Consider the following 27,470-nt stretch of genomic DNA (forward strand, 5'->3'; position numbering starts at 1 on the left):
CACCATCACTCCCCTTGTTCAACAGCCCAGGTCGCAATGTGCCGCCGGGCCCTCTCCACACCAGGAACTGCAGATAGACACAAAATGCTGGAGTAACGCAGCGGGACAGGCAGTGTCTGTCTTCGGTTTATACCACCATCTGCAGTTCCTTCCTACACAGGAACGGCAGATGCTGGTTTACACCGGAGAAAGGCACAAAATGTTGGAGTAACTCGGCGGGACATTTTCTCCATCCCTGGAGAAGAAGGAGTAGGCACGCTGACGTTTCGTGTCCAGAGAGAGTCAAACATAGAAACATAGAAAATAGGTGCAGGAGTAGGCCATTCGGCCCTTCGAGCCTGCACCGCCATTCAATATGATCATGGCTGATCATTCAGCTCAGTATCCCGTACCTGCCTTCTCTCCATACCCCCTGATCCCTTTAGCAAAAAGGGCCACATCTAACTCCCTCTTAAATATAGCCAATGAACTGGCCTCAACTACCTTCTGTGGCAGAGAATTCCACAGACTCACCACTCTCTGTGTGAAGAAATGTTTTCTCATCTCGGTCCTAAAAGACTTCCCTATTATCCTTAAGCTGTGTCCCCTGGTTCTGGACTCCCCCAACATCGGGAACAATCTTCCCGCATCTAGCCTCTCCAACCCCTTAAGAATTATATATGTTTCTATAAGATCCCCCCTCAGTCTTCTAAATTCCAGCGAGTACAAGCCCAGTCTATCTAGTCTTTCCTCATATGTAAGTCCCGCCATCCCAGGGATCAATCTGGTGAACCTTCTCTGTACTCCCTCTAAGGCAAGAACGTCTTTCCTCAGGTTAGGAGACCAAAACTGCACACAATACTCCAGGTGCGGTCTCACCAAGGCCCTGTACAACTGCAGCAGAACCTCCCTGCTCCTAAACTCAAATCCTCTTGCTGTGAATGCCAACATACCATTCGCTTTCTTCACTGCCTGCTGCACCTGCATGCTTGCTTTCAATGTCATATGACCCAGATAGAACAATTAAATTCTTACTTGCAGCAGCACAACAGAATATGTAAACGTACTACACTAAACAATATAATAAATTAGAGAAAAAAAAGGATTCCGACTGATGCAGAAGAAGGGTCTCGACCTGAATCGTCCCCCATTGCTTCTCTCCAGAGATGCTGCCTGTCCCGCTGAGTTGCTGCGGCCTGCAGTGCCTGTCCTGTCCGCTACTGGTTGCCCCTGGCAACCGGCCTCCCCACCGCCCGTTGCCGGGGCTGCTGCCTGTTTCCGTGACGCGCTTCCTTCCGACGTCTCGAGCCGCGTCACGTCACGCGGCAACAGTCAGACCGAGGAGAGGAGAGGCAGCATCGACTTGGCGTCGTCTGGTTCCCGTTCAAAGTCCCCGCAATTGAACTCGGGTAAGTCCGCCGTCAACCCCGCTTTCATCAATGTTTTTAATCATCAGCCCCCCTTTTTTCGTTCTTTTGTTGTGTGGCTGGGTGAAAGAAATCGCGGGTGGTCGAGGCGGGCGGACGAGACGGGACTAGGGCGGGGTTGGGCGGACAGGGTGGGTTGTTGACTGGGTCCGACCCCTCTCCCCCTCCCCTCCTTCCCCCCCCCCCCCCCCTCCTTCCACCGGCTCGCGCCGGGCTCCTGACGGGGGCCCGGTGCCCCTCGAGCCGCGGCGCTGACGTCACCCCGCGAAGGGGCGGGCGCCGCCGCCGCTGCAAACCTGATACGAAACCGAAAGATCCCGGAAAAAAAAAACCTCCCACAATCTGCAGACAGACACAAAAATGCTGCAGTGACTTGGCGGAACAGCAAGTAGCTCTGCAAGCGGGCTAAACGGCATCTGTAGGCAGAAGGAAAGACCACGCCGGGGTTGCTGCAACTCTTTAGAAAAGCCACGGAAAGAGGTTGGAGAACGGTGGGAAATGATTAGATAAAAGAGCAGTGTAGGAAAATAACTGCAGATGCTGGTACAAATCGAAGGCATCACAAAATGCTGGAGTAACTCAGCGGGTCAGGCAGCATCTCTGGAGAGAAGGAATAGGTGACGTTTCGGGTCTGAAGAATGGGTCTCGACCCGAAACGTCACCCATTCCTTCTCTCCAGAGATGCTGCCTGACCCGCTGAGTTACTCCAGCGTTTTGTGATGCCTTCTATAAAAGAGCAGGAACGAGTTAAAGGGTCTAGCAACCACAAGAGACTGCAGTTGCTGTAATCTCGGGCAGAAAACAAACTTGCTTGAAGTAATCAGCGGGTCAGACGGCATTCGTGGAGGAAGACCGACAGACTGAAGAAGGGTCTCGACCCGAAATGTCACCCATTCCTTCGCTCCAGAGATGCTGCCTGACCCGTTGAGTTACTCCAACATTTTGTATAAATCTTCGGTGTAAACCAGCAGCTGCAGTTCCTTCCTCCACAGTCTGAAGGGTCCCGTTCCGAAAGCTCATATGTCCATTTCCTTCCGCTGATATTGTCTAATCCGCTGAGTTCCTTCATTACTTTGTTTATGTTTAGTTAAATGGACTCGTCGCGTTTACTTAAAACAAAGGCAAATAACTTCGGGTGGTTGAACTATTTTGTAAGATTTTACTGCATTTCACCGAGGTATTGTAGTCTGCCACTAGGTTTCGAGGCGACGGGATGAATAGTGGTGAACAACTGCAGCTTGAGTTTCCATTACACACTGAGTGGAAATGTATAGCAAACTTGCAAACGAATCTTTGTAGTCCTTGGTAAAGTGAATCATTCACTCGTGAAAACAGTGGATGTATGCTGAGTTGCCTTTGAATTGCCTTAATATTTGACGAGACCACACGTCAGGAAAAAGCATCGAATCTTATTTTAATTTGATAGTCGGGTCGCGTTGCCTTGAAGCTAAAGGAGATTTAAATGCATATTATTCAAAACATTGGGATTGTTTGAACTCGGAGGGGGGAAAGAGAAGTTTTGAAAATAGTTGCTCGATGATGGTTATAGTTTGTCCGTAAATTGGAAGAATTATGAAGATATTTAATGTCAAAAGTCTCGACCTACCGATTTCCATTTTTGCTAAATCCCTTTTTGATCTTTGGATATTTTTCAATCTTAAAGGTAAATAACAGATTGGTGTGATGACTTTGGTCGGCATGGGTCTGTTTTCGTGCTGTATGACTGACTTGGCAATTATTTTCTAGAAGTGATGTCATCTGTAAACATGCTTATGTAAATATCTATATACCACCTACTGTCATCACCCAAAAGGAAAAATCCCCTTGAGTTTGATTGCACAGCTTAATGCCAAGCTCCCAAATTTCATTTTTTTTCTTGGCAGTCTTTGCGTTTGACAACCAATGATAATGCGTTGTGATTGCGTAATGCACTTAATGGGCTAAGGGTATGATTAGATCTGAAGTTATATAGCTTGAACCTTTCCCATTTTGATCAGAGAGGGCCTTCAGATTCCCACTGAAGTATTTTGAAAATCAGTAAGCCATGATTCTTGGACTGAACTGATTCTCAAAGAGATTGAATGCCAAACATTGACAAATATTGAAAAACTACCCTGCAATTAAATAATATGATTTGATCTGAAGTTATATAGCTTGAACCTTTCCCATTTTGAACTGTTATTTGTCCACCTAAACTGCTCTAATCTTAAATTTGACCCTTGGTGTAATCCTCCACAAGAAAAGCCAAGTTGATCAATGAGGATCTGAGCAGAGAGGGCCTTCAGATTCCCACTGAAGTATTTAGACAATCAGTAAGCCATGATCCTTAGACGGAACTGATTCTCAAAGAGATTGAATGCCAAACATTGAGAAATATTGAAAAACTAGCCTGCAATTAAATAGAGAAACTACCAGTATTAGATTGAATTAAATTAATGTAATATAAATTACCTCGTACTTGTTTTCCTTGTTGCTGTTGCTCCTCATGTAAATATGGTTGCTGTTTCTGCACCATAGTGTTGTGGGTTCAGCTGGCAGATTGCTGGCAACTGCAAGTTCACCCTCTGGAACATGGTGATTCTGTCAAAGGTGATCAGTCGGAGGTTCAGGGCTTGTATGACTTTGTACATTTCCTGAACATTCTTAGGAAAGTGCCAAAGTTCTATTTGGACTGACTGTCACCTTTGAATATAATGTCTTAACATACAGTGTTCCTTTAGGAAGTTTGTGGCAATATTTATGGACAATTAAGGATAAAGTCCTGAAGTTTTATTTAAATATGGAGCAGAATTCTATCCTAGTGCATCTGCTGCTAGGATGATCACTGTCTGTATTTTTTTCCGTGCCATGTTCTGCTCACTCATCAATTTGAAATTATTGAAAGTCAATAAATATTCATTGTTATTTTAAAATTCATATTCTTACATGTACACTTGCCTTACTGGGGGTAATCTCAAACAGTGCTGATCTATTAGTTTTGGCTCTCAGTCTCAGAATCTGGACATTTCTCTGCTGAAGACATCTGCTTGCTTGCACATTGCTGTGCTGGGAAACTAGGTACCAACCCCTGCCCGCGATGATGTCTTGCACTGTTAGTCCGTGTGCTTGTATCGTGGAGAAATATCTGACTGGTGGAGAGCTGTGCAGCCAAATAGGGGCAGCGACAGCAGTTTCCATCATGTGCAGCAGGATTGTTGGATCTTGGCCAATTCCTGTCAGTGCCCATTCTTGTTGAAGAAGGGTCCCAACCTGAAACATCACCCATCCATGTCTTCCAGAGATGCTACTTGACCCGCTTGTTTTTTTTTTGTTGTAAACCAACATCTGCAGTTCCTTGTTTCCCCATACTTGTTGTGATGGCTTGGTTGAAGTTCTGTCCCTCTGCATCTCACTGCTGAATAGCCACACCACCTGCCGCAGCATGCCCAACATTATCCTTCAGTCTGATGTTCAATCTACTCTGCGCTCAGGACTGCCAGCAGAGGGCAGGGGATAGCACTCCATTTCTGGCTCAAATTCTTGGGATTGTATTCCGAACGCTAAATGAGGTCCCCTGAAATGAAACCGTATCAGTTCCATTATTCCAAAGACTCGTATTCTTTCATGTCCTTGGGCTGTCCCATATTTGTCATTTCTTCGAGTTTTCATGGTTCAAATTTAGTAGCCTGCTACCTCTATTCAGTATCTACGTCCTATGTCCTAAAATTTAATGCATATTTCTTTTATTTGGCATTGAGCAAACCCTTTAGATTTGCTCAGCAGCATTATCTACATTTACAAAGTTATCTTTTCCATACATTCTAATCATAATTGTAATCATAATACTTGATACCTTTGATTGGCTTTGTATAATAAACAGGCTTGTGAAATATCACGCTGTTATCCACGCTGAAATATCACGCTGTTATGTCACAGTGTTATCCATTTTTAACATTGGAACCCAAAAGCTTCCTGTTTGACCTTAATCTAACTGGTCATCATGTTAAACTCCTTTCACCTCAGCTCAAAATCTATTTTCAATTCATCGGCAAGGTGAATTCAGCCACCCCTACAATATTGCCTTTGTTGAATTGAAACCCTATCAGTGTCATTGCTCCAAAGACTCAAATTTTGCCAATTACCTTGCCAGCATTGTTCATAAGCTATAAAACCTCCAATGTTATGCAGCAGAAATGCAGTGAAGCTATTCATCACTTTACCCTGCTCATTATTATTCTCTGTGGCCTCCAACTTATTCTGGTTTGTATTTCAAAATTTTCTGTATTCCTGCAGATCTTTTTGACTTTTAAGAAATCCTAATATGTCTCAGTACAAGCTATTCATAAGACTGCATTGCGCATCCAGTACCCACATATATTTCCAAATTAGTGTAATTACTAGTGATAGATCTAGTCCCCCTAAATGTCTGACTCTATTGTGCACCCATTATTATAATGTGCATTTGGGCTATTTTTACAGGTTTTTGGGCACTTATACAAATTGCATGCCTATTTCTTGTCCACAATATTACTCCTGGCTATATATGTGTGCCATTGGAAGCATAGAACCTATATTATGCATTTGACTGCATTCTTCCTGGATATGTTTATTATATCATTGCCTTTCAAGGACTATTACTGATGTTAGTGCATTTCAAATTGTGTTTAGATATTGTTATGTATTTTGTGTGTACTCTACTTCCAGTGTTATAGTTCTACAGTATAATTATTTCTGTACTCTGCATGGTGGTTGTCACGGTAAATCCTAGCATTTGTACAATGGTTGAGGTGGTTATTGAAACGGTATTTCATTCATGTGGTTAAATTAATATTTTCTATTTTATAAAAGTATAATGACTGAATCCTTGGCCTTTTTAATTTCCACGTTAAATGTACAGGAACACAAAGCTTAAGCAATAATTATTGTAATATTTTCATGAATCAGAAAACATTGTTTCAGTATTGAAATGGGCAGGAAGCTATTTCTGCATTATTTCAAAGGATGAATTTGTGTAAGTATATTTATTCTATAAAGGAAAGATTGTAAAATATTTTAAATCACAAAACTGTATGCTGACCATAAATTTTTCTTTCTCCTTCAGGCTTTTACATTTGATCAAACATGTCTTTGTATCCATCCCTAGAAGACCTTAAAGTAGACAAGGTGATCCAGGTAAATGCTGAAGGAAGTACTCTGTATTTGTGAGTTATGAATCTATTACTGTGCACAAGACTGTCAGGAGGTAACATTGCAATTGACTGCACAGTTCTCCATGATGAAGCAAAGGCGTAGTGGACAAAAGAGAGAGTTTGTGGAAGTGATTTTGCAATGCATTGAAGTGCTATTTTTTAAAGAAGCATAGGTTCCTGTGACATCAATATAGTCTAACTTAATATATCATTCAATTCTTCAGTCTTTTTGACCTGCCAAACTTGATCTCTGATCTCAAATTGATAATCTTCTGTGAAGCTGATCTTGCAATTATTTCAAATACTTGCAAATGCCGGAATGCAAACTAATTTTCACTACAACGACAAATGTAATTCTTGGTTGGCAGACTTGTTTGCTTTGATAGAATGAGATTGTGGTCTTGATAAACTACAATCTAGTTTAGTTGCAGTGTCAATATCTAGACATATCCTTTTGCATAAGCTGTTAAAGTGAGGGCCAGGCACATAATTAATGTAAGTTTCCTGAATGTATTTAAGGTAGTTTTGTACCCATCCATTTATCACCTTACCCAATAAAGTGAAATGGTGATGTAGTAAAGTTATTTCACAAATTGTCCAGATACCTGAACTAAAAATTCACAAGGTGAATCTACAAGGATCCCACCGCAGCATCTGTGGGATCAAAGTCTGCTGTTCCTCCCCATTGCTAATCTTCTTAGGTATTTCCTTCAAACAACTGGATTGTTCATTAATATTCATGGAATTATCTGCTTTCCTATTTAGTTTCCCTAGTCAAGAGCCATTAGCAATATGTTGGTAGCTCTTGGTAGACCCCCCCCCTGCTGGTGCCAACCTCTTTCATCTCTGCCTGTACGCAGGAAGAAGTACAGCCAGGTGGTCAGATGTCCAAATGCAGGCAGCAGATGGAAAAGTAGGTGTTGCTGATGGTGGTGTAGCAGTGATTGAGTGTGTAAGAAGGTATTGGTTTAAACTGAAGACAGACACTAAAAAGCTGGAGTAACTTCAGCGTGGAATTCTCTGCCACAGAAGGCAGTGGAGGCCAATTCACTGGATATATTCGAGAGTTAGATATAGCTCTTAGAGCTAACAGAATCAAGGGATATGGGGAGAAAGCAGGAACGGGGTAATGATTTTGGATGATCAGCCATGATCATATTGAATGGCGGTGCTGGCTTGAAGGGCCGAATGGCCTACCCCTGCACTTATTTTTTATGTTTTACTCTTACCGACTGTCTGGAATAGCCTAATGAGCTATTTGCATTAAAATCAGAATAAGTGTAAAACATTGAAACAGAATAAGTATAAAGCTAGATCGAATACTTGATTTTGACCTGGGTACCATATTCAAACGGGGCAAGATTGCTCCCTGTCCAGATGACCATGGAAAGTTCTCTTTGCAAGGATCTGTCTTAGCAAAATGTCCTTGATGATGTGCAATCCTTTCAATGTCTAGCATATCCACAATTTACATACCGTTGTGGGTGGTCACAAATAACCAGCACATGGGTGGATCACCATGTAAGTAGAGGAGGTACAAGAGGAGTCAGAGGATAGGTATGCTGATGTGGGAACTTGCCAGCCAAGTCCTACAATATCCATGGCCTTGCCATGTCGACGTGGCACTCTTATCTGAGAGTGATCGAATGCTGTCTACTTGCCTAGATGAGTACAGTCCCATCAAGATTTGAAAGCCCAACACTATCAAGAAAAATATAAAGTGCTGGAGGAACGCAGTGGGTCAGGCGACAGTTCTGGAGGCAATGGATGGATAACGTTTTGGGTCAGGACAATTCTTCAGAATATGAAGATGGGTGCGGAGCCTAAACGTCGCCTATACATTCCCTCCAGGGATTCTGCCTGACCTGCTGTTTCTCCAGCACTTTGAGTTTTGCTCAAGATTCCAGCATCATTGTGTTGCAATCAAGAAAAAAGCAGCCCATTTAATTGTTACTCCATCCACCATCCTAATCATTGACCCCCTCCATCACCAGTGCACCATCTGCAAAATATACTGCAATTACTTGCCTGGGCAACACAGGAAGCACCTCTAATACCCATGAACTCCAACAATTATAGGGGCATGGACTGTATGAGAATTAAACATCACCTGCAGTTTCCTATCTAAATCACATCTTCCTGAGTAAGAACTATATTGCTCCTTAATCATCAGAGTCTAATTCTGAATCTCTGCAACACCTAACATCAAACTGTAGAATTACAGGTAGGTGCTTAGTTGCACAATGGCCTGAAAGGTAATTGTATTTCCTTTTCTTTAGAGCTTAGTAGAAATTAATATTTAACAATGTGAAAAAGTGTTGAAATTCCACTATCAAATGATCAACATACTTTTCAGGCACAATCTTCCTATGTGGCGAATTCTGGAAATCTCGCAATCTTATCTGAAACTGCAACCTCTGAACAGTCAGATGGAGGTAAGTTGGCGATATGGTGGAGAAGAAAGAGTTTGGAATGTGGCATTGCTCATAATATATTGGTGTTTTTAAGAACATGTAATGCCATGGTGTCAATCATTGTACTTCCTTACTGCACTGCTGGTTATGTTGTGGTCTGAATACTAGTTTTAAGTGATGAAGGATGAGGTTAGCTAAGGAACTGTGGAAGTTCTCATTTTCTTTAGACTAAGAAATTCTACTTGCTTTTCAAATAACTACATTTCCCTTTATGTTTTAATGTTTATGAAATTTCAATGATTCTCTAAAGGTAGAGATGTTTTCTAACTTAATTCCTGAAAAACATTGTTTTTCTTTTTAAGGCTATAGGCTAGTTATATGTAGTTTCCTCAAGTCAGCTGAAATTGTTTCCATCTATCCTTTCGACTCCCTTAATATCTTGAATTTATCAAATCATTAAATAACTTAAATTCCATGGAATAAGATCCCGATTTCTGAACTCTGTTCTTTTAATTGAACTCTGAGCCCAGGTATCATTCTTTATGCCGTTATAGTGCTTCGAACTTAAGGTATGGAGTAACCAGGGCTGCATCATTATTGTAAAGGGCCTATCCCACTTAGGCAATTTTTTTAGGCGACAACGGCGACTAGGCTGTCGCCACATGGTCGCCGGGGTGTCGCCTGTATGGTCATGAGTAGTATCCAAAGAGTCGTAATGTCTTTCTGGTCGCTGCTGGATTCTCAGAATGTTGAAATTTTTTAGGCGGCAGTGGGTTTGACGCCAATGAGCGTAGCTTGACGTATCCTGACGTAGGTGCTGTCGTAGGTTGTCGCCGGTGCTGACGTCGGTGAATTCCAAGTGTGGACTTGATCTGATCACCCAACAGTGTAATGTGTCCATAAATGATGTTAGGTTTTGTATGTTTTTGCACTTGTATTCTATTTAAAGGTTGTATTTTAAAGTTTATTGAAATTAATTGAAGTTTATTACAATATTTTTGTATGCACGGTTGTATGTTCTTATCAACCGTTAAAAAAAATTGTTTGGTTCAATATCAATAAAGGAAATTCGTAACATTTTGATGGAAAATTGATGTATGTTGTATTTCAGAGTAGTTTCGCAATGGCATCACTTTCAGATAGTCATGATGCAGAATGATTGGAAACCCTGCCATATACCCCGTTATATAGGGAAATTGGGTGAAACATGAATTGTCTTCAGTTGTCTTCAGTCTTCAGGGTCGTAGCTTGTCGCGGGTGGACGTAAGTTGACTTCGGTTGTCGTTGTGGGTGCGGTCGTAGGTGGACGTCCTACTCACGACGATTGGGTCGCTGGTTGTCAGTAGCTTGCCACAGCTTGACGTTGACTAGGTGGTAGATTGTTGTAGCTTGTCGTAGATTTTGTCGTAGGGGGTCCAGTCGCTGGCAATCGCCTAAAATATCGACTAAGTGGGACAGGCCCGTAATTGTTTTGCTTCAGGCCTCCAGCTATAAAGTAGATCATTGCATTTATCTTTGATTACTTAAAAAAAACTCCTCTATCTTGTTTGAATCTATACACATGGACTCTCCCCTCTATTCTCTGATTCTCTTTGGACCCACGCAGCTAGCTATACACTTTATCTTTTCTATCTTGTTTTAGGTCATGCAAATTACTCTATATTTGCTTACTTTGAAACTTATTGCCACAAATACCTCATCACTCAATCTATTATTAACGCTTAGTTATTTAATGTTGCTATTTATACTCCCATTCAGTTCACCCTTTGCTGCATATTTTTTTGTATTTTGATAAATTTGGTTATGTGCTTTACATTCCCTACATATAAATATCAAATATTGATGACTTTGTTAAAAAATCCTTGCCAGAGCCCACTAATCACTTTCTGCAAATTTGATCATCTTGCCATTATCCAAATTCTAACTCTTGGCAGGCTAATAATTTGCCAGTAAACTACAGAAAATTAGGGTACCACAAGGATTTTGTTCGCAATAAGAATTTAATTAAATGGATTGGGTAGATGAGAAATGTCAGCATTGACTAAGTTGTAAGTAAATACAGTTGGGCTAAACATGGGCAAATGGAACTAGCTTAGATGGGGCATCTTAATTGGCATGGATGAGTTGGGCCAAAGGGCCTGTTTCCATGCTGTATGACTGACTTTAAATGAAGCACCATGAATTTTTTCTAGATTAATAGAATATAAATATTGAGTGTTGTGCTAAACATTGAGTGTTGTGCTAAACATATTTTAAACCACATTTAGAGTACTGTATATCTGGTTGTCCATTTAAAAATAAGCAGCATCATGGATTGGTTGAGCCAAATAAGAAAATTCTGTGCATATTTCCCACGTTAATAGTCGTACCCCAGATAAATCTCATACACCTCAATAGTTGAAGGAATGCTTTACTGTCAAGCAGGCCATCTTTTGAATGAGATGTTAAACTAAAACCCTTCTGCCTTCTCAAGCAGTTATTAAAGATCTCTGGGTAGTACTTTTGGTGAAGAGCATGGTCATTATCACTGGTACATTGCTCAATATTTGTCCTCCAATCTACATTTCTAAAACAGATTATCTACCCTCTGTTACATAGCTGTTGGTGATAGTTTGCTGTTGGATTTCTATCTTGCCAAAGTAACTCTGCCATAAAAAGTAGTCCATTGGCTATACTTGCAAATTAACCTTTTGTTTGTAACAAACTATATTGTCTTTCTAAAACAAAATTATAAATGATATATTACAGCCCTTTATCCCCGTCTGTATCCTGAATTGTCGCAGTATATGGGACTTAATCTGAATGATGAAGAGATACAAAAGAATATGAGCCTGGTTGTAGCTTCTGATGTAAGTGTTAATTCATTTCATGGTCTCTATACAATACTGCATGATTAAGAAATGTTTATCTTCTCAAGCATTATGCTACAGTCAAACCTTAGCTAGAATGTTTGACCAGGGTGAAATCTCCACGACAGGACATAAAAATAAGTGCTACTTGGATCATTTGCTTTTGATTTCAGCTGGTATAGACATAAAACAATTTAGTTATTGGGTGGGTGGGGGGCAAATTCATGGTGTCAGAGGAAAATTAAAAAACAAAATCTATATTAAATATAAACAGCAAACTGTTGCCAGACCATCCAGTCTCAATAACATGGTGGCACCAGTGACTGGAAATGATGTGGGCCTCCGGAGAGCTGAAGTAAAGAAAGGTATTCGGGAAATAATTCTCTGCAAGGACCAGGATGGCAAGATTGGCATTCGCCTTAAATCAATTGACAATGTAAGTACCACTTAACAATAACTTTGAACTTTTTAGAAATATGTAATTTGTGTTCTAGTAAACAGTGAAGATTCTTTACATATTTTCTGTATGGATATTACTAGGATGAATACTGAAAACATGTATTTTTATCTGTAATTGCATACAAAGCTATACCTGCTTAATCAGGTCACCTGCATCTCTTTTGAAGATGAGGTCTTGTGATAAGGCCAGTATTTTCTCTTTGGTAAATTAATTGATTTTCCTAAAATGTCTCTCTGTGGAGCTCTTTACAAATTGGTTGTCATGCTTCACTACAGAAGCATTTAAATGAAAACCAAATTGGTTGGAAACCACTTTGGAAACAACTGAGAATAAAAATGTATTATGCAAAGATAGACACACAATGCTGGAGTAACTCAGCATTTCCTTGGTGTACTCTGTGAATATTGCTTTTATCTATCTCTTTTGATGAAAGTATGAACAGCCCCTCTATTTTGAATATCTCTGAAGAATTCTGTTTATGCTGCATTTGCCTGATGCTGCTCAATTATTTGGAATCTAATATACATAAATCATCAACACTCTTCAAACATTATGTTGTAAATTTTAATATGTTTATTATCTTGCTAGTGGTTTGTTCATGACTGAATTGCTGGCAAAATCGCATTGGAGAATAGTAAAGGGTTCGACTGCATTTTAGATCTGGAGTAGTAGAATCTTCTGAGAAATTGTTTTTTGGGATGTAGGCAACAATTACAAATGTATTATTCTTGCAAAGGTGATGGTGAGCCAACTCCTTGAACCCAGTGCAGCCATTCTAGCATTCTAGAGCAGATACTTGTTGGGAAGAAGGCACTAGGATTTAGATCTAGTGATAATGAAATAATAGAGAAATATATCCAAGTAAGTGTAGGAAAGAACTGCAGATGCTGGTTTAAATCAAAGGTAGACACAAAATACTGGAGTAACTGGGACAGGCAGCATCTCTGGAGAGAAGGAATGGGTGACGTTTTGGGTCAAGACCCTTCAGACTGATGTCAGGAGAGGGCAGGACAGAGAGAATGTAGTCTGAGACAGTAAGTGGTGGGAGAACTGGGAAGGGGGAGGGGATGGAGAGAGGGAAAGCAAGGGCTATTTGAAGTTAGAGAAGGATGGTCTTACTTGGAGGGTAGCGGTAGGTGGTAATGTCTCCATGTACCTGTTGCCTTTTGTTGGCCTTGATGATCGACATTGCAGTGCTGACTGACGAGGAACTTCAGTGCATTTTTTTGATGTATCTCCTTTAGAGGGAATGAATGTTTATGGTGCTTATCGTGGGCTCTTTTATAACGGTGTGGAACTTTTGTGTTTTTACTTGTATTTGAATCTCCAATGCAAATTTCGTTCCTGACAAATAAAATGCAAGAAAGATTTTAACAAGAGTAGGGTTATTAGTTCGTGCTCATCAGTGCTTGCGACATGTCCAAGATAAATCCTACACTTGTAACTGCTAACACAACTTTTCCTGGGAGATGGCTTGAAGAGGTCAGGATTGACCTCAACCTGCTGTATGGGGTAAAGAGGTTGAATGAAGGGAATAGGAGCTTGCTGGAAAATGGGAGTGATTAAGAGCAGCTGAGACGGTGGGGATTGACAGATAAGGTGTATTAAGGAAATGAGGCCAAGAAAGATCTGAGCAAAATTGTGTATTTAGAATGCATCTTTACATTCTTGGATCGTGTGTGTGTGATTGTCATATACATACTTCAAAGGTTTAGTCTCCAGTCAAGACGGGTCTCCTTGATAATGATTCCCAAATATTAATATAAATTCCCAACAATATAAATATTTGTTACTTTATTGAAATATATATGTGTAGCTTTGCATTGGTTGAATTAATGTAATTTTTGTGACATTGTAACTCATCACCCTCTAAGAGAGATTAATAAAAGTTATGTGCTAATACAAGCCTGTTGCATACTTTTGTGAAGTTGGTCAAAGAATCACAAAAGTGATATTTTTTTCAACCCCCTCCTTCGCAGGGTATCTTTGTTCAACTTGTACAGGGCAATTCTCCAGCTTCTTTGGCTGGCTTACGGTTTGGTGACCAAGTTCTGCAGGTAAATGGTGAGAATTGTGCAGGTTGGAGCAGTGACAGGAGTCATAAAGTGCTGAAACAAGCTTCTGATCAAAAAATTTGTGTAATTGTCCGAGACAGGTAAAAACAATTCTTCACTTATTTTTTGGTTTCTAATCCAATTACTTAGCATGACATTTTTTCACATGTGTATTTGGTTTGGTTATGGTAAAACCCAGAATGGTTCCCAGTTGTATAACAGCTTCCAAGTGATTTGAGAGGATCAGCATGACATTGTAAACTGTGTTATGTCTGACAAACCTGGTTGAAGATGACCCAAATGGTGGAATGAGTACGGATGTTGTTAATCCAGACCCACAATGCATTTGATAAATTTCCAACTAAGATGTTGTTAAAATTGAAATAGCATAATTTGAGAGTAAATTGTTAATCTTTTGAAGAAAATAAGTGGCAAGAGAGAATAGGCCATTAAGTAAGATGATTGATTGGATCTCTGGCCTTGACTCCACTCTCTTGCCTGTTCTCCAAGGCCTTTTATTTCCCTGTTGTCCATAACTTCGTCTAGTTGGACATAAATATACTTAATGACCCCACATTTGTTCTCAATCAAAAGGCATAGAATTTCAAAGATTCACAGCTTGGATAAGAATTGCTAATCAGTCTTAAGGGTTTGACTTCCAGCCCTAGACTTTTCCACTAGGAAAAAAACATTCTTGCAGGATACTACCTGTTTACATTGGCCTTTATTTTCATGAATTTGACAGCATAGTCCTGTTTTGCTCAATTGTTACCACACCAAGATACTGGCTGTATCTCATGGAACTTAAAAATGGTAGCAACTTCACATGTTCAAAGAATATTGGGGTGAAACCCTTTCTAAAACTTTATGTTGTTATCTATTAGAAATATTAATATTTTCTAAGAGAATGCAATATGAAGTGTTTTACACAATGGATTCCTTCATAGTTAAAAACATTTAAGCATGTTGCTGTTGGTTTTACACATTTTATATCATTTTTGAAGCAAGGAAATGTCATGTTAAAATTTGTGGATTAGCTTCTGTGTGTTATTATCTTGGAATATCTTTGCACAGGCCTTTTGAACGGACCATTACTATGCACAAAGACAGCACAGGACATGTTGGCTTCATTTTCAAGAATGGAAAAATTACATCAATTGTAAAAGACAGCTCAGCAGCCAGAAATGGACTCCTAACTGACCATAACATCTGTGAGGTTAATGGGCAGAACATCATTGGCTTGAAGGTGAGAAAAATATATCACTTGCTTAAGTTTGGTGCCATTCTGAATAATATTGCAGGATAATTGAAAATCAACAAACGAGATGTTAGTAAAACGCAGCAGCTGTTGAAAGAAAGTTATGGTTCCACTTCTGATGGCCTTTAACCTGGAATGTTAATTGTTTCTCTTCCCTTGTTGCCTGAGCTTCGAGTATTTCCAGCCTTTACTGTTATTTAATATCTCAAGGTATCTATGTAGAATTGTACATACAAACCGTTGTTCAATTTCAGTGGGTCTTGCATTTTGGGGTTTCTTAAATATAGGAAATAGGTGCAGGAGTAGGCCATTTGAGCCAGCTCTTTTTGAATTGCTTTAATCCATTGTTTTGTTTATTTAAGCTTTTACTTTTCTGCCTGCCAAGTCAAAAGGCTTTCAGAAATTTAAAGGTTCATTTCAAAATATTTTCTTGTACATATTCTACCTGAAAACAACTGAGATTCTTGTCAAATGCAGCTACTCAAGGCCACAAGGTAGTCTTGGTTCTTCTACCCTTAGTCACTGGATCAATCATGCTTTGTTAAAGTGCAAGTCTGTCCAACCATTTTTGGGAATGTTTAAAGCAACTGCCCACATTAGTTATTGCTCTTCATACTTGACATGGGGTATAAAACTGTTTGTGGTGGGAAAGTTAAAACAAAGACTTAAGTTTTGTTTTGTCAGCATTTGTGTTTTTATTTAAATTACATGAAAAACTGAACTGTATATTATGTTGCTAATTTTAATTGTTTTCTTCATGTGTGAACAGGATCCGCAAATCGCTGATATTCTAGCAACAGCAGGGAATGTCATTACCATTACCATCATGCCATCATATATTCATGAACATATAATGAAGAGGTAAATGCTGATTAAAACCAGGTCCAGATGAAACTTTCAGTAATGCACTCTAACTTTACAATTTTTTTTGCTATCTCAGACCATTTTTAGCACGTCACTGTTCAAATAGAAAATTAATACAGCTGGATACTAAAATATTTAAGTATTAAAAATAGTGTTGCTACTAACATCCTAAATAAATGAATTTTTGACACTAATCATGAAACTCTTGTCTCTTCAATTATTTGAAGACTATTTATAAATCAACCTTTTCTATTAAAAAGGTCAGGCAGTATCAATGGAGAAAGAAACGAGTTGATATTTTAGGTTGGCCTGCAGTATTAGCTACATTTTTCTCTGCAGCTGTTGCCTGACTTTGTAGTTGCAGCATTTTGATTTAATTTCACAATTCTGGCTCCCTGTTTATTAACCATTGATACTGTTCATAGCATTTGCAGGAAGTGACTGAGTACACTCAGTGTGCCAGTAGCATAGTGATAGCCTGTGGATATAGAAACAACCACTTTGATAGAAAAACAATGGGGATCTTTAATTTTTGTCCTTTGTTTTCTAGGATGGCCTCAAGCATCGTTAAGTCCCTAATGGATCATGGTATTCCTGAGGTGTGAAGTGCTGTAACATACATGTGTTGATTTATGATGACTTAATGTTTCAGCTTCTAGGTGACCCGACTCTAGTTAAAACAGTAACCCAGCTTACAATAAGATTTAACTTGTGCTGCCTAAATGTATAGTTAAAATAATAAACAAATTATGGGCTGTTATTTACTCAGTGCTACCTGTTTGCAAAGAATTGACACAGACTGCCTCTGATCATACCTTTTTATACACTTCATGGTTCCATATCCTTTTGATTTATATATGGTGTGGAATTATAATTTGACACAGTATTTGAACTCCAGAGAAATTGTGATTCTTGATTTCTTTCCTCTAATTAATGAAGAGTCATGTAGTTCTATTTGTTGCATTATTAGTATATATGTAGTGTTAGACTATTGAAACTATTACTATCATTGTCCTTTATTCACTGTAAAAATGCAGTTAATTTGATGTATAAATAAAATATCTTGAACATTTTTCATTAAGTATTTTACTCATTTTACACTGGAAGGTAAATTGATACTGTAATGTGCCACTATTGCAGCATGTTTTAAAAGAACAATGTTATACTGCTAACACAACCCTTACTTAAACCTTTAATTACACAGACAAGTGCAGCACAGGAACAAGTCCTTCGACTCACAATGGGTGAGCCAAGCAAAACTAATTTCTGCCTGCATCTTGGGATCCATGTCCCCCATCAAAAAAGGCTCTTAAACACCACTATCTTCTCCCCTACCACTCTTGGCAGCATATTCCAGGCACACACGCTCTTTAAAACTTGCCCCACGCATTTAAACTTTTCCCCTCTAGTCTGACATTTCCATCCTGAGATGGAACTGCCTATCCTCTATATGCCTCTCATTTTCTATACTTCTGAGACCTTCCCTTAGTCTCCAGCAAAAACAATCCAAGTTTATCCAACCTTTCCTTATCGCCACAGTGCCTCTAATCCAGGTAGCATTACTCTCAATGCCTTGACAGATGAAGATTAAACTTAAATTTTGAAAACATCATGCAGTATGGTCCCACCGCACACAAATTCCTACAGCCATGATTTCAACAGTATCGTCTTTGCCACACAGCTGTTTGGTAGCTCCTTTGTTTTCAATGTAAATGGAAACAACAGCCATCAGATGCTGCAATTTCCAATGTAAAATGGATGGTCTCTTGGCTGTAAGTGTCGTGCACTAACATGGGCACATTTTATGAACTTTGCTCACCCTTACACCCCTACATGGAGATCATAAGTGCACAACCCCAATTGAAATATATATATATTTTTTTAAATTGAAGACTGGAAAATCATTGTTGCTATATGTGCAAAATACAAATGTTTAAATTTCATCAAATATTTACTATATTTTACATTAGGAATACTTTACTCTTTCCAATGCAATATAACAAATGCTCAAGCAAGTCCACAACATCCTTAAACAGAATAAATAAATGTTTTTCAAAGTTATGCATCTACAAAAACACCAGCCCGAAGATGAAGTAAATAAGCTGAAATTCTATATTTTCTGCTGACAAACACTTACACAAGTTTAAAAATTCTTAGTTGTACATTCGCATTCCACTTCCTCCTGAAGTGATCTTTCTAACTGAATCTTGGAAAACAATGCAGAAATAATTTGGTACTAACAAGTTATATGCACTGGTAAAATAAAATTAAAACACCTTAACTTGGTCAAGATATACACAGAATTAATGGGTACTACAGATGAATAGCATCTAATATTTACCATTTGTAAACCACCTAAATTATGTGCCTTTTCTCCTTAAAAATATTAAAATTGTAAAATGTGCAATAAATGGTTCAGAGATTTAATAGGCATTTTACTATTGGAAGTCAGGCGTGCTCTACCAACAGGTGTGAGACTGAGTGGAACCCGGACACAAATCTAACAATAAACTAGAGGTTCTTAATATGGTGCAAAAGTAATTTCAAAAGGGATGAGAATATTCTGATGCTTGCAATTTGATACCCAATTTTAATAAATTTGCACCTTGTGCAGAACAGAATCTAAAGTTAAAATTAGTAATTTTGAATGTATAATCTATTAGATGAATTTACAAAATTTCAATAATGTGAATATAATTAACTAAGATAACATCAGTCGCAAATATTTTAATGCCATTTGGAGTAAAATTTGTTATAATTATGTATATACTCCTGGGAATGGCACATCTGCAACAACACCCCTCCATAGGAACTATCAACTGGGCTTACTGGCAAAGCCCGTTTCATCTAAGATACCTGAAAATTACTTTATATCGCATTTAATTTTTTGTCAGTAATTATCACAAAACTTGTTTTAAGCCTCTAAAGGAATCAAGGCACAATATTCATTGAGGACACCTGACCATATGTGTAAACTGAGCACCTTTTAAAATCGAGAATTCATCCTACTTTTAAAACAATAATGGATTCTGAAGATCCATCTGTTTCCACCATGACATGAATGGATTTTGAGTACTGAAATGATCATACGCTACCAATGAAACAAACCTTGGGTCATGATGAGAATCCTATGACAAATATTTCTACCAACTCATGACTAGTTTTAACCAAATACAATTGACTCGATTCACACACAAGTGCATATTACTATATCTAAATGCAAAAGACTTCTACATAGCAAATAAAATCCAATAAATAGCTTTAAAAAGTACAAAATGTGGTCAAATGCAAGTAAAATTATTTATATTGCCAATTTTTCCATAATTGGAAACTTTAAAAATATATGTTCTATTGCAAAATGCATGTTGGGAAAATTAATGGAGGATCTTGCAATCTATCAGGCCAGAAATCTAATGTTTCCATGCATCTGAATTTTCTGCTTTGGTAAGTTATCTGAGTGAGCGTTTCCACAGAATAGATTTATTTTCTTAAATGACTACTCAAATTTGTGGTTACGGAGCTTCAATAAGTCAGCTCTTGCCTCGTCTTATTTTAGAAAAAAGTGCAAGAAACACAAGTCTTAAAAAGATTTTGAAAAAAGGCACTTAATATTGCAGCTTCCAGAAAATAATTTGTTTATCTTCTCCTCCTGTTATGATACTGCTGCATTGCTCATTCATCCACATACATGTGACAGCACCTGACAAAAACAAAAGAACACCAATTATATCAAGTGATGTTTTGTAGAGGTCAATTCCTTTGGCAATTTGCAGTACACAAAAATAGGCTTTAAGCAGGAGTTAACTGAAATCGGATACAAAAGTCAAGCTTCTATTTGGAAAAAAAGTTATTTTCAAAATCATTGCAGTTTACATGGTTCTGCAAATTAATATGATAAACCACTTCAATGTAACAATGATTGTTTTCTAATGTTACAATATTTGTAGATGGCCCAATATAGTACGATCTTCAGATATTCTGAAAATCGACTTTAAAAAAAAAATGCAACAGCTGAATTGAAATAATCCCATAGTACTTTCATTAATATAAATGAGATGGTAAAATATTCAAAGGATCAAGAGGAATTATGATTTTATCCATTGCCATTGAAACTAAATCTATTTTCAAAATAGGCCAACTAACACATACAATTGATAGGTACTGCAACATTAGTGGAACCCTCTAAGCTTCATATTTTGTCCAGCATGTAGTTGATTTAAATAAAAATGGTTTTCATTAATTCTATTTAGATGTGGGAATTGTACTGCATAAACTGAGTAATATGCTGTGGTGGCTAAGATACTAGAGAGTGTTCATTGTCAGGCTTGCAGGAAACCAGCAGCTTCAGAAAATAAATGAAGAGAAAACAAACAAGTATCTTCTCTTGTCCTCTTGACTAGAACCATTTGCAGAAGAACTTGATCTATTGTAACTAAAATGTAGGACAATGACGAGTGAGGTGGGACTGGGAGCTCTAGGTCTTCCCATGGATAAAATAGGCTTTGAAAGGCCAAGAGAACATATGGAAATTTAATTTCAGATTGGTTTGAGAATTGGTTTAGGGTTTTCCTGACTAAGGAAAGGAGAGAAAATGGCTAAACATGATCATATTTCCTGTTAAAAATGATGATGGAAAGGTAGACAGATTCAAACTACTAATGGGGAAAAGGGCTTTAAGAAAATAAGTCATGGTTAGCTTTGGTTCTCAGAATAACTCCACAGTAATGAGGATGTAACCAGGAAGATTGACAGGGGAGAGCCGGTGGATGTGGTGTACCTTGACTTTCAGAAAGCCTTTGACAAGGTTCCACATAGGAGATTAGTGGGCAAAATTAGAGCACATGGTTTTGGAGGTAGGGTACTGACATGGATAGAAAATTGGTTGACGAACAGAAAGCAAAGAGTGGGGATAAATGGGTCCCTTTCAGAATGGCAGGCAGTAACTAGTGGGGTACCGCAAGGCTCGGTGCTGGGACCGCAGCTATTTACAATATACATTAATGACTTGGATGAAGGGATTAAAAGTACCATTAGCAAATTTGCACATGATACAAAGCTGGGTGGTAGTGTGAACTGTGAGGAAGATGCAATGAGGTTGCAGGGTGACTTGGACAGGTTGTGTGAGTGGGCGGATGCATGGCAGATGCAGTTTAATGTGGATAAGTGTGAGGTTATCCACTTTGGTGGTAAGAATAGGAAGGCAGAGTATTATCTGAATGGTGTCAAGTTAGGAACGGGACGTACGAGATCTGGGTGTCCTAGTGCATCAGTCACTGAAAGGAAGCATGCAGGTACAGCAGGCAGTGAAGAAAGCCAATGGAATGTTGGCCTTCATAACAAGAGGAGTTGAGTATAGGAGCAAAGAGGTCCTTCTGCAGTTGTACAGGGCCCTAGTGAGACCGCACCTGGAGTACTGTGTGCAGTTTTGGTCTCCAAATGTGAGGAAGGATATTCTTACTATTGAGGGCATGCAGCGTAGGTTTACTAGGTTAATTCCCGGAATGGCGGGACTATCATATGTTGAAAGACTGGAGCGACTAGGCTTGTATACACTGGAATTTAGAAGGATGAGAGGAGATCTTATCGAAACGTATAAGATTATTAAGGGGTTGGACACGTTAGAGGCAGAAAACATGTTCCCAATGTTGGGGAGTCCAGAACAAGGGGCCACAGTTTAAGAATAAGGGGTAGGCCATTTAGAACTGAGATGAGGAAAAACTTTTTCAGTCAGAGTTGTGAATCTGGAATTCTCTGCCTCAGAAGGCAGTGGAGGCCAATTCTCTGAATGCATTCAAGAGAGCTGGATAGAGCTCTTAAGGAGAGCGGAGTCAGGGGGTATGGGGAGAAGGCAGGAACGGGGTACTGATTGAGAATGATCAGCCATGATCACATTGAATGGCGGTGCTGGCACGAAGGGCCGAATGGCCTCCTCCTGCACCTATTGCCGCTTTTGACACCATAAATCACTCCATTCTCCTCACCTGACTTGAAACCTCCTTTAACATCACCGGCACAGCCCTATCCTGGATCAAATCTTACCTCTCCGACAGGCACCAGTTCATCTCCATTAACAACTGTAAATCCCCCACCGCTCCCCTCCCCCAAGGTGTCCCCCAAGGTTCAGTCCTTGGCCCCCTCCTCTTCATCCTCTACCTGTTCCCCCTTGGTCAATTAATCCGCCGTCATGGTCTCAACTTCCACTGCTTCGCCGATGATATCCAGCTCCTCATCTCCACCAAGTCAATCTCCACCACCACACACTCTACACTGACAAACTGCATCACTGAAATAAAATCTTGGCTTCAATCAAATTTCCTCAAACTCAACTGCAACAAATCCGAAATCATCATCATTGGTCCAAAAACGCTCACCAAATCCACCCAAAACTTCATCCTCAATATTGATGGTCTCCCAGTATCCACCTCCCCTCACATCCGGAATCTTGGAATCATCTTTGATCAAACCCTCTCCTTCGACAAACACATCAAACACATCACCAAGACAGCCTTCTTCCACCTCAAAAACATCGCCCGTCTCCGTCCATCCCTCTCCTCCACAGCTGCAGAAACCCTCATCCACGCCTTCATCACCTCCCGGCTGGACTACTGCAACAGCCTCTATGGCTCACCCTCAAAAATCATCAGTAAACTTCAATACATTCAAAACTCCGCTGCCCGTCTACTCACCCACTCCCCGATCCGTGACCATATCACCCCCGTCCTTTACAAGCTCCACTGGCTCCCCATCCCCCAGAGAATCCAGTACAAAATCCTCCTCATGACCTACAAAGCCCTCCATAACCTGGCCCCATCCTACCTGACCGACCTCCTCCACAGACACACTCCCACCTGCACCCTCCGCTCTGCTGCTGCCAACCTCCTGTCCCCCCCCCCATCCGGACCAAACTCAGATCCTGGGGGGACAGGGCTTTCTCCATCGCTGCTCCCACCCTCTGGAACTCACTACCCCAAACCGTCAGAGACTCCTCCTCACTCACCACATCCAAAACATCACTGAAGTCTCACCTGTTCAGCACTGCCTTCAACCACTGACCGTCACCTCACCTTCTGTCTCCTTTTTCTGTTTGTTTACTTATTTATCTATTTATTTTCTTCTCTATGTTCTAGTAATCCCTGTAAAGCGTCTTTGAGTGTTTGAAAAGCGCTATATAAATGTAATGCATTATTATTATTATTATTGTCTAATGAATACTCTTGGAAGACAAGACCGGTTAAGACTCAAATTAACATGTACCATGCTCGATTTCAAGAGGAATGGCTGAGAAAGTCCGGGGCAGGGCAGCTCTCTTCTGCATCCTTTGGTGGAATGAATAAGGTGAGAGAGCACAAACATTTGTGAGAAGTAGCAAGAAATAAATCAACAGCAGCAGTGGAAATATGCACAAAGGTCAAAAGACTCGACCAATGGGAGTTTCTGCAGTTGCAGCTACTTGCAGGAACTTACACCCCCTTGTGGGGGTAAAGTAGGAATTGGGCTTTTAAGGCATTGATGATGGATACACGGATGTGATCTGGACTGAGATCAAACGGAAAACCATCATCGTTATGTTGTTCAGCGGAAGACACAAGATTCACTTTTAAAGTGGTTGAGCATGCCACAGTTGATCAAATGGTTTTGCCTACCACTGATGCCACAGTAATTCAAGAAGGTGATCCATTAGGTACTTCAACCCATTGCATAGCTTCACCAACCACAACTTCTCAACTACAAGTATTGTTTTCAAATTGGCTCAGGAAGAAGTCAATGCTGCCCACTGAAACAAGTCAATGAAGTTAATGTGTAGGAAGGAACTTCAGATGCTGGTTTACACCAAAGAGAGACAAAATCCTCGAGTAACTCAGCGAGATTGACAGCATCTCTTGAAAAGGGTGACTTTTCAGGACAAGATCCTTTTCAGACAGAGGGAAGAGGGAGACTAAAGATATAGAAGGGTAAGGTGTGAAAACAACATATCAAAGCAGACGTTGATCAAGGAAATGTACAATGTTTCATTGTTAGCTGGGGGAAGGTGACAAAGAAGCATACAATCAGTAAAATATCAGTAAAATTAATCAGGACAGTGAAACTAATCGGAGAACTAGGGAGAGGGAAAGCAAGGGTTACTTGAAGTCAGAGAAATCAATATTCATATCAATGGTTGTAAGCTGCCCAAGCAAAAATGAGGTGCTGTTCCTCCAATTTGTGTTGGGCCCCACAGGACAGAAAGGTTAGTATGGGAGGGAGAGTTAGGTGTTTGGCAGCCGGGAGATCGCACAGGCCTAGGCGGACTGAGCGGAGGTGTTCAGTGAAACAATTGCCGAGCCTGAGCTTGGTCTCGCCGACCTCTGTTCACTCTGGTGCATATGCAAACCAATCTGTTTTGACACAATTTAAACTTAATGCAACCTGTTCATCTCCATTAAGATGATCAACTAAATTTAGAACATCATAATTTGGATTTTTATTTCAGCATGTTTAAACATATTTAGCTTTCTCAACTGGTTTGGTTTTTCTCACATTTTAATTTTTGAAAAATAATTGCAATTCCTAAGTCAGGATGGTCGGGTAGTGCAGTGGTTGACACTACTGCTTCATAGTTCCAGAGACCCATGTGCGTTTCTGATATAGGGTGCTGTTTGTGTGCAGTTTGCATGTTTTCCCTCTGATCAGGAGGGTTCCTCCTGGCAGTTGCTTTGCAGATCCCAAAAACTTGCTGGTTGGTAGGTTAAATGGCCATTGTAAATTGCCCTTAGTTATAGTCATTGAGTCATACAGCAAGGAAACAGACCCTATTGTCCAACTCATCCAATGCCAATCAAGATACCCTATCTAAGCTACCCCATTTGCCTGCATTTGGCTTGGATCCCTCTAAACCTTTCCTATCCGTATACCCGGCCAAGAGTCTTTTGAATATTGCTATTGTACCTGCCTCAACTACCTCCTCTGGGAACCCACCAGTCTCTGTGAAAAAGATGCCTCTCAGGTTCCAATTAAATATGTTGATGGACATAGCAGGGAGAACAGGTTACTGGGAAATAGTTGAATGAATGGGGTTGTTCTGAGTTAGTACAGATTTGATGGAATCATTAGCCTCTTCCGAGACCATGAGAAATATAAACACGAAGAGCTCATTGAGCAAAGCCTGGGTCATGGCCCAGGTAGCGTTCATGGCTTTTTCTGCTGCTTCATTGATGGGTTATGCATATTTCAGCATTACCTGTAGCCTCTCTGGTCCTCATCATAATGCATCAGAATGAGTGCAGGCAGCATGTTGGTGTCCAGGAATCTGGAAAGGCCAAAGCTGAATTCACACCATAAATCAGCGGCAAGTGCAGCAGCATTTAATGGCCCATTAAAGATGAGTACGACATTTTTGGCCAATAGATTATTTCACCATGTAGATTTGTTTTTCTCCATCCAAAATTGGCTGGGATAGTTTTCACAATTGTTTTCTTTCTGTTGATTGGTTGTTTATTTCTTTGGGGCTAATTGCAGTCCACTACTCTAACAATGCTATCACACAAAAAATATATAACAATATGGAAAGAACCTGGATTGTGCTTAGGCAATGAAGCTTCGTAAGTCAATTTCCAATAAAGATGCCACTGTCCATTATGGAAAAATGGCTTTGGACAAGGCAGTTCCAATATTTAACCATAGAATAGTTCAGTCATTTCAATGAAAACACTACACTAGATTAAACACAAGGAAAGGTGAGATCTCTGTGATAGGCAAATATAGAAAAACAACCAAAGTCATACCTGAATGCGCAAGGATCTTTTTGGTAATTTTTGCTGCCATCAGATCCCACACTACAAGTTCGCCAGACTGACTGCCCGATAGAACAGTGTTTCCATCCCAGTAAAAACACCTGCACATTCAATAAAATATTACGATTATTTTGTTCTGATTCTCAGAATATTCAACTTCATTTCATAGGCCAAGTCTATTTGTTTCAAGTATGCGATCCCATTGATTTTATTAAAATGTTATATTCCTAGCTTTTACCTTTGTTGCTGATCTGCAGGCAAGGAGGAGATCAGCATCCCTGTCTGTACGTCAATTACTTTAAGACAACAATCTTCTCCCGCGCTGAGAACGTGTCGACTATCTGCAATTGTAATGTTCAATAAGTTAGCAGAATTTACTCAACTCAATAATAAACATAGCACAAAAAGTAAGGAAATTTGTGTTTGGTGGATTATTTCTTTGTTGTAACAATGCTTCTTGGCAATAAATCTTATACCGTTGGAAAGCCTGTTTATTTCCCTTTTAAATGGTGCCACATTTGTAAGGAACATGCATTTGTGGGATGAGCAGCAGAGCTGAGTATGTGGGTTGCGCCCATGAAAAATCTGCCAAATCTTCTCTGCCAATGCCAAACAGCTTATTCTGCCATTGACTTTTGTTCGGTGTTGTTTGGTGGATTGGATGATTGAAGTCTGAAGAAACAAGACATATTGGCAATTTAACAATTTATTCATTTAATAAACAGGAGCCTCAGTAGCGTGTAGAAGAACCATACACAGCCACAACAGCCTGGCACCTCCTCATGCTGGTCACCAGCCTGGTCACACACTGTTGTGGGATGGCATCCCATTCTTCAACCAGCATTTGTCGCAAGTCAGCCAACATGGTTGTGTTGGTCACTCTGGCACGAACAGCACGCCCAAGCTGATCCCACAAGTGTTCAATGGGGTTGAGGTCAGGACTGCTGGCAGGCTATTCCATCCTCTCCACTCCCAAATTCTGGAGGTAGTCTCTGAGAAACCCTGCTCTGTGGGGGCGAGCATTGTCATCTTGGAGGATAGAGTTCGGTCCCAGACTGTGGAGATATGGGATTGCCACTGGTTGCAGAATCTCATCTCGATATCTCTCTGCATTGAGATTGCCTCCAATGATGACAAGCCTCGTTTTTCCAGTGAGGGAGATGCCGCCCCACACCATCACACTGCCTCCACCAAAAGATGTTACTCTATCGGTGCAGCAATCAGCAT

General features: G+C 39.9%; 2 protein-coding genes across 3 annotated transcripts in view; one reads left to right on the forward strand and one right to left on the reverse strand.

Moving 5' to 3' along the window:
• Nucleotides 1-1,251: 1,251 nt before the first annotated feature.
• LOC144592663 (syntenin-1-like) lies at nt 1,252-17,514 on the forward strand. 2 transcript variants are annotated; one of them, XM_078397425.1, is made up of 9 exons: nt 1,252-1,388; nt 6,487-6,557; nt 8,931-9,009; nt 11,737-11,837; nt 12,112-12,273; nt 14,277-14,452; nt 15,426-15,597; nt 16,379-16,470; nt 17,024-17,513. In XM_078397425.1, exons 2-9 carry the CDS (start codon nt 6,507-6,509, stop codon nt 17,076-17,078), a joined length of 888 nt encoding a protein of 295 aa, XP_078253551.1. In that variant the 5' UTR covers nt 1,252-1,388; nt 6,487-6,506; the 3' UTR covers nt 17,079-17,513. The 2 variants fall into 2 exon arrangements, with proteins under 2 accessions (XP_078253551.1, XP_078253552.1); XM_078397426.1 differs by lacking the exon at nt 1,252-1,388 and adding an exon at nt 1,685-1,886 and having other exon boundaries at nt 17,024-17,514.
• nsmaf (neutral sphingomyelinase (N-SMase) activation associated factor) overlaps nt 17,282-27,470 on the reverse strand; it is a 79,530-nt gene continuing 69,341 nt past the window's right edge. Inside the window, exons 29-31 of the mRNA XM_078397414.1 lie at nt 26,482-26,584; nt 26,235-26,344; nt 17,282-20,173 (exon numbers count right to left, since the gene is read on the reverse strand). Of these exons, the coding sequence (XP_078253540.1) occupies nt 20,079-20,173; nt 26,235-26,344; nt 26,482-26,584 (308 nt within the window). The 3' untranslated portion in view covers nt 17,282-20,078. The remainder of the gene's footprint in view (nt 20,174-26,234; nt 26,345-26,481; nt 26,585-27,470) is intronic.

The sequence above is a fragment of the Rhinoraja longicauda genome, chromosome 4 (genome assembly GCF_053455715.1).
Source record: "Rhinoraja longicauda isolate Sanriku21f chromosome 4, sRhiLon1.1, whole genome shotgun sequence".
NCBI classification, from domain to species: domain Eukaryota; kingdom Metazoa; phylum Chordata; class Chondrichthyes; order Rajiformes; family Arhynchobatidae; genus Rhinoraja; species Rhinoraja longicauda.

Excerpts from the sequence above, each read along its gene's own strand:
- LOC144592663 (XM_078397425.1), top strand. The coding sequence starts at position 6,507 with ATGTCTTTGTATCCATCCCTAGAAGACCTTAAAGTAGACAAGGTGATC. Across the intron at positions 12,274-14,276 it reads GCCTTAAATCAATTGACAAT|GGTATCTTTGTTCAACTTGT; the intron begins GTAAGTACCACT and ends CCTCCTTCGCAG. Across the intron at positions 16,471-17,023 it reads CATGAACATATAATGAAGAG|GATGGCCTCAAGCATCGTTA; the intron begins GTAAATGCTGAT and ends TTTGTTTTCTAG.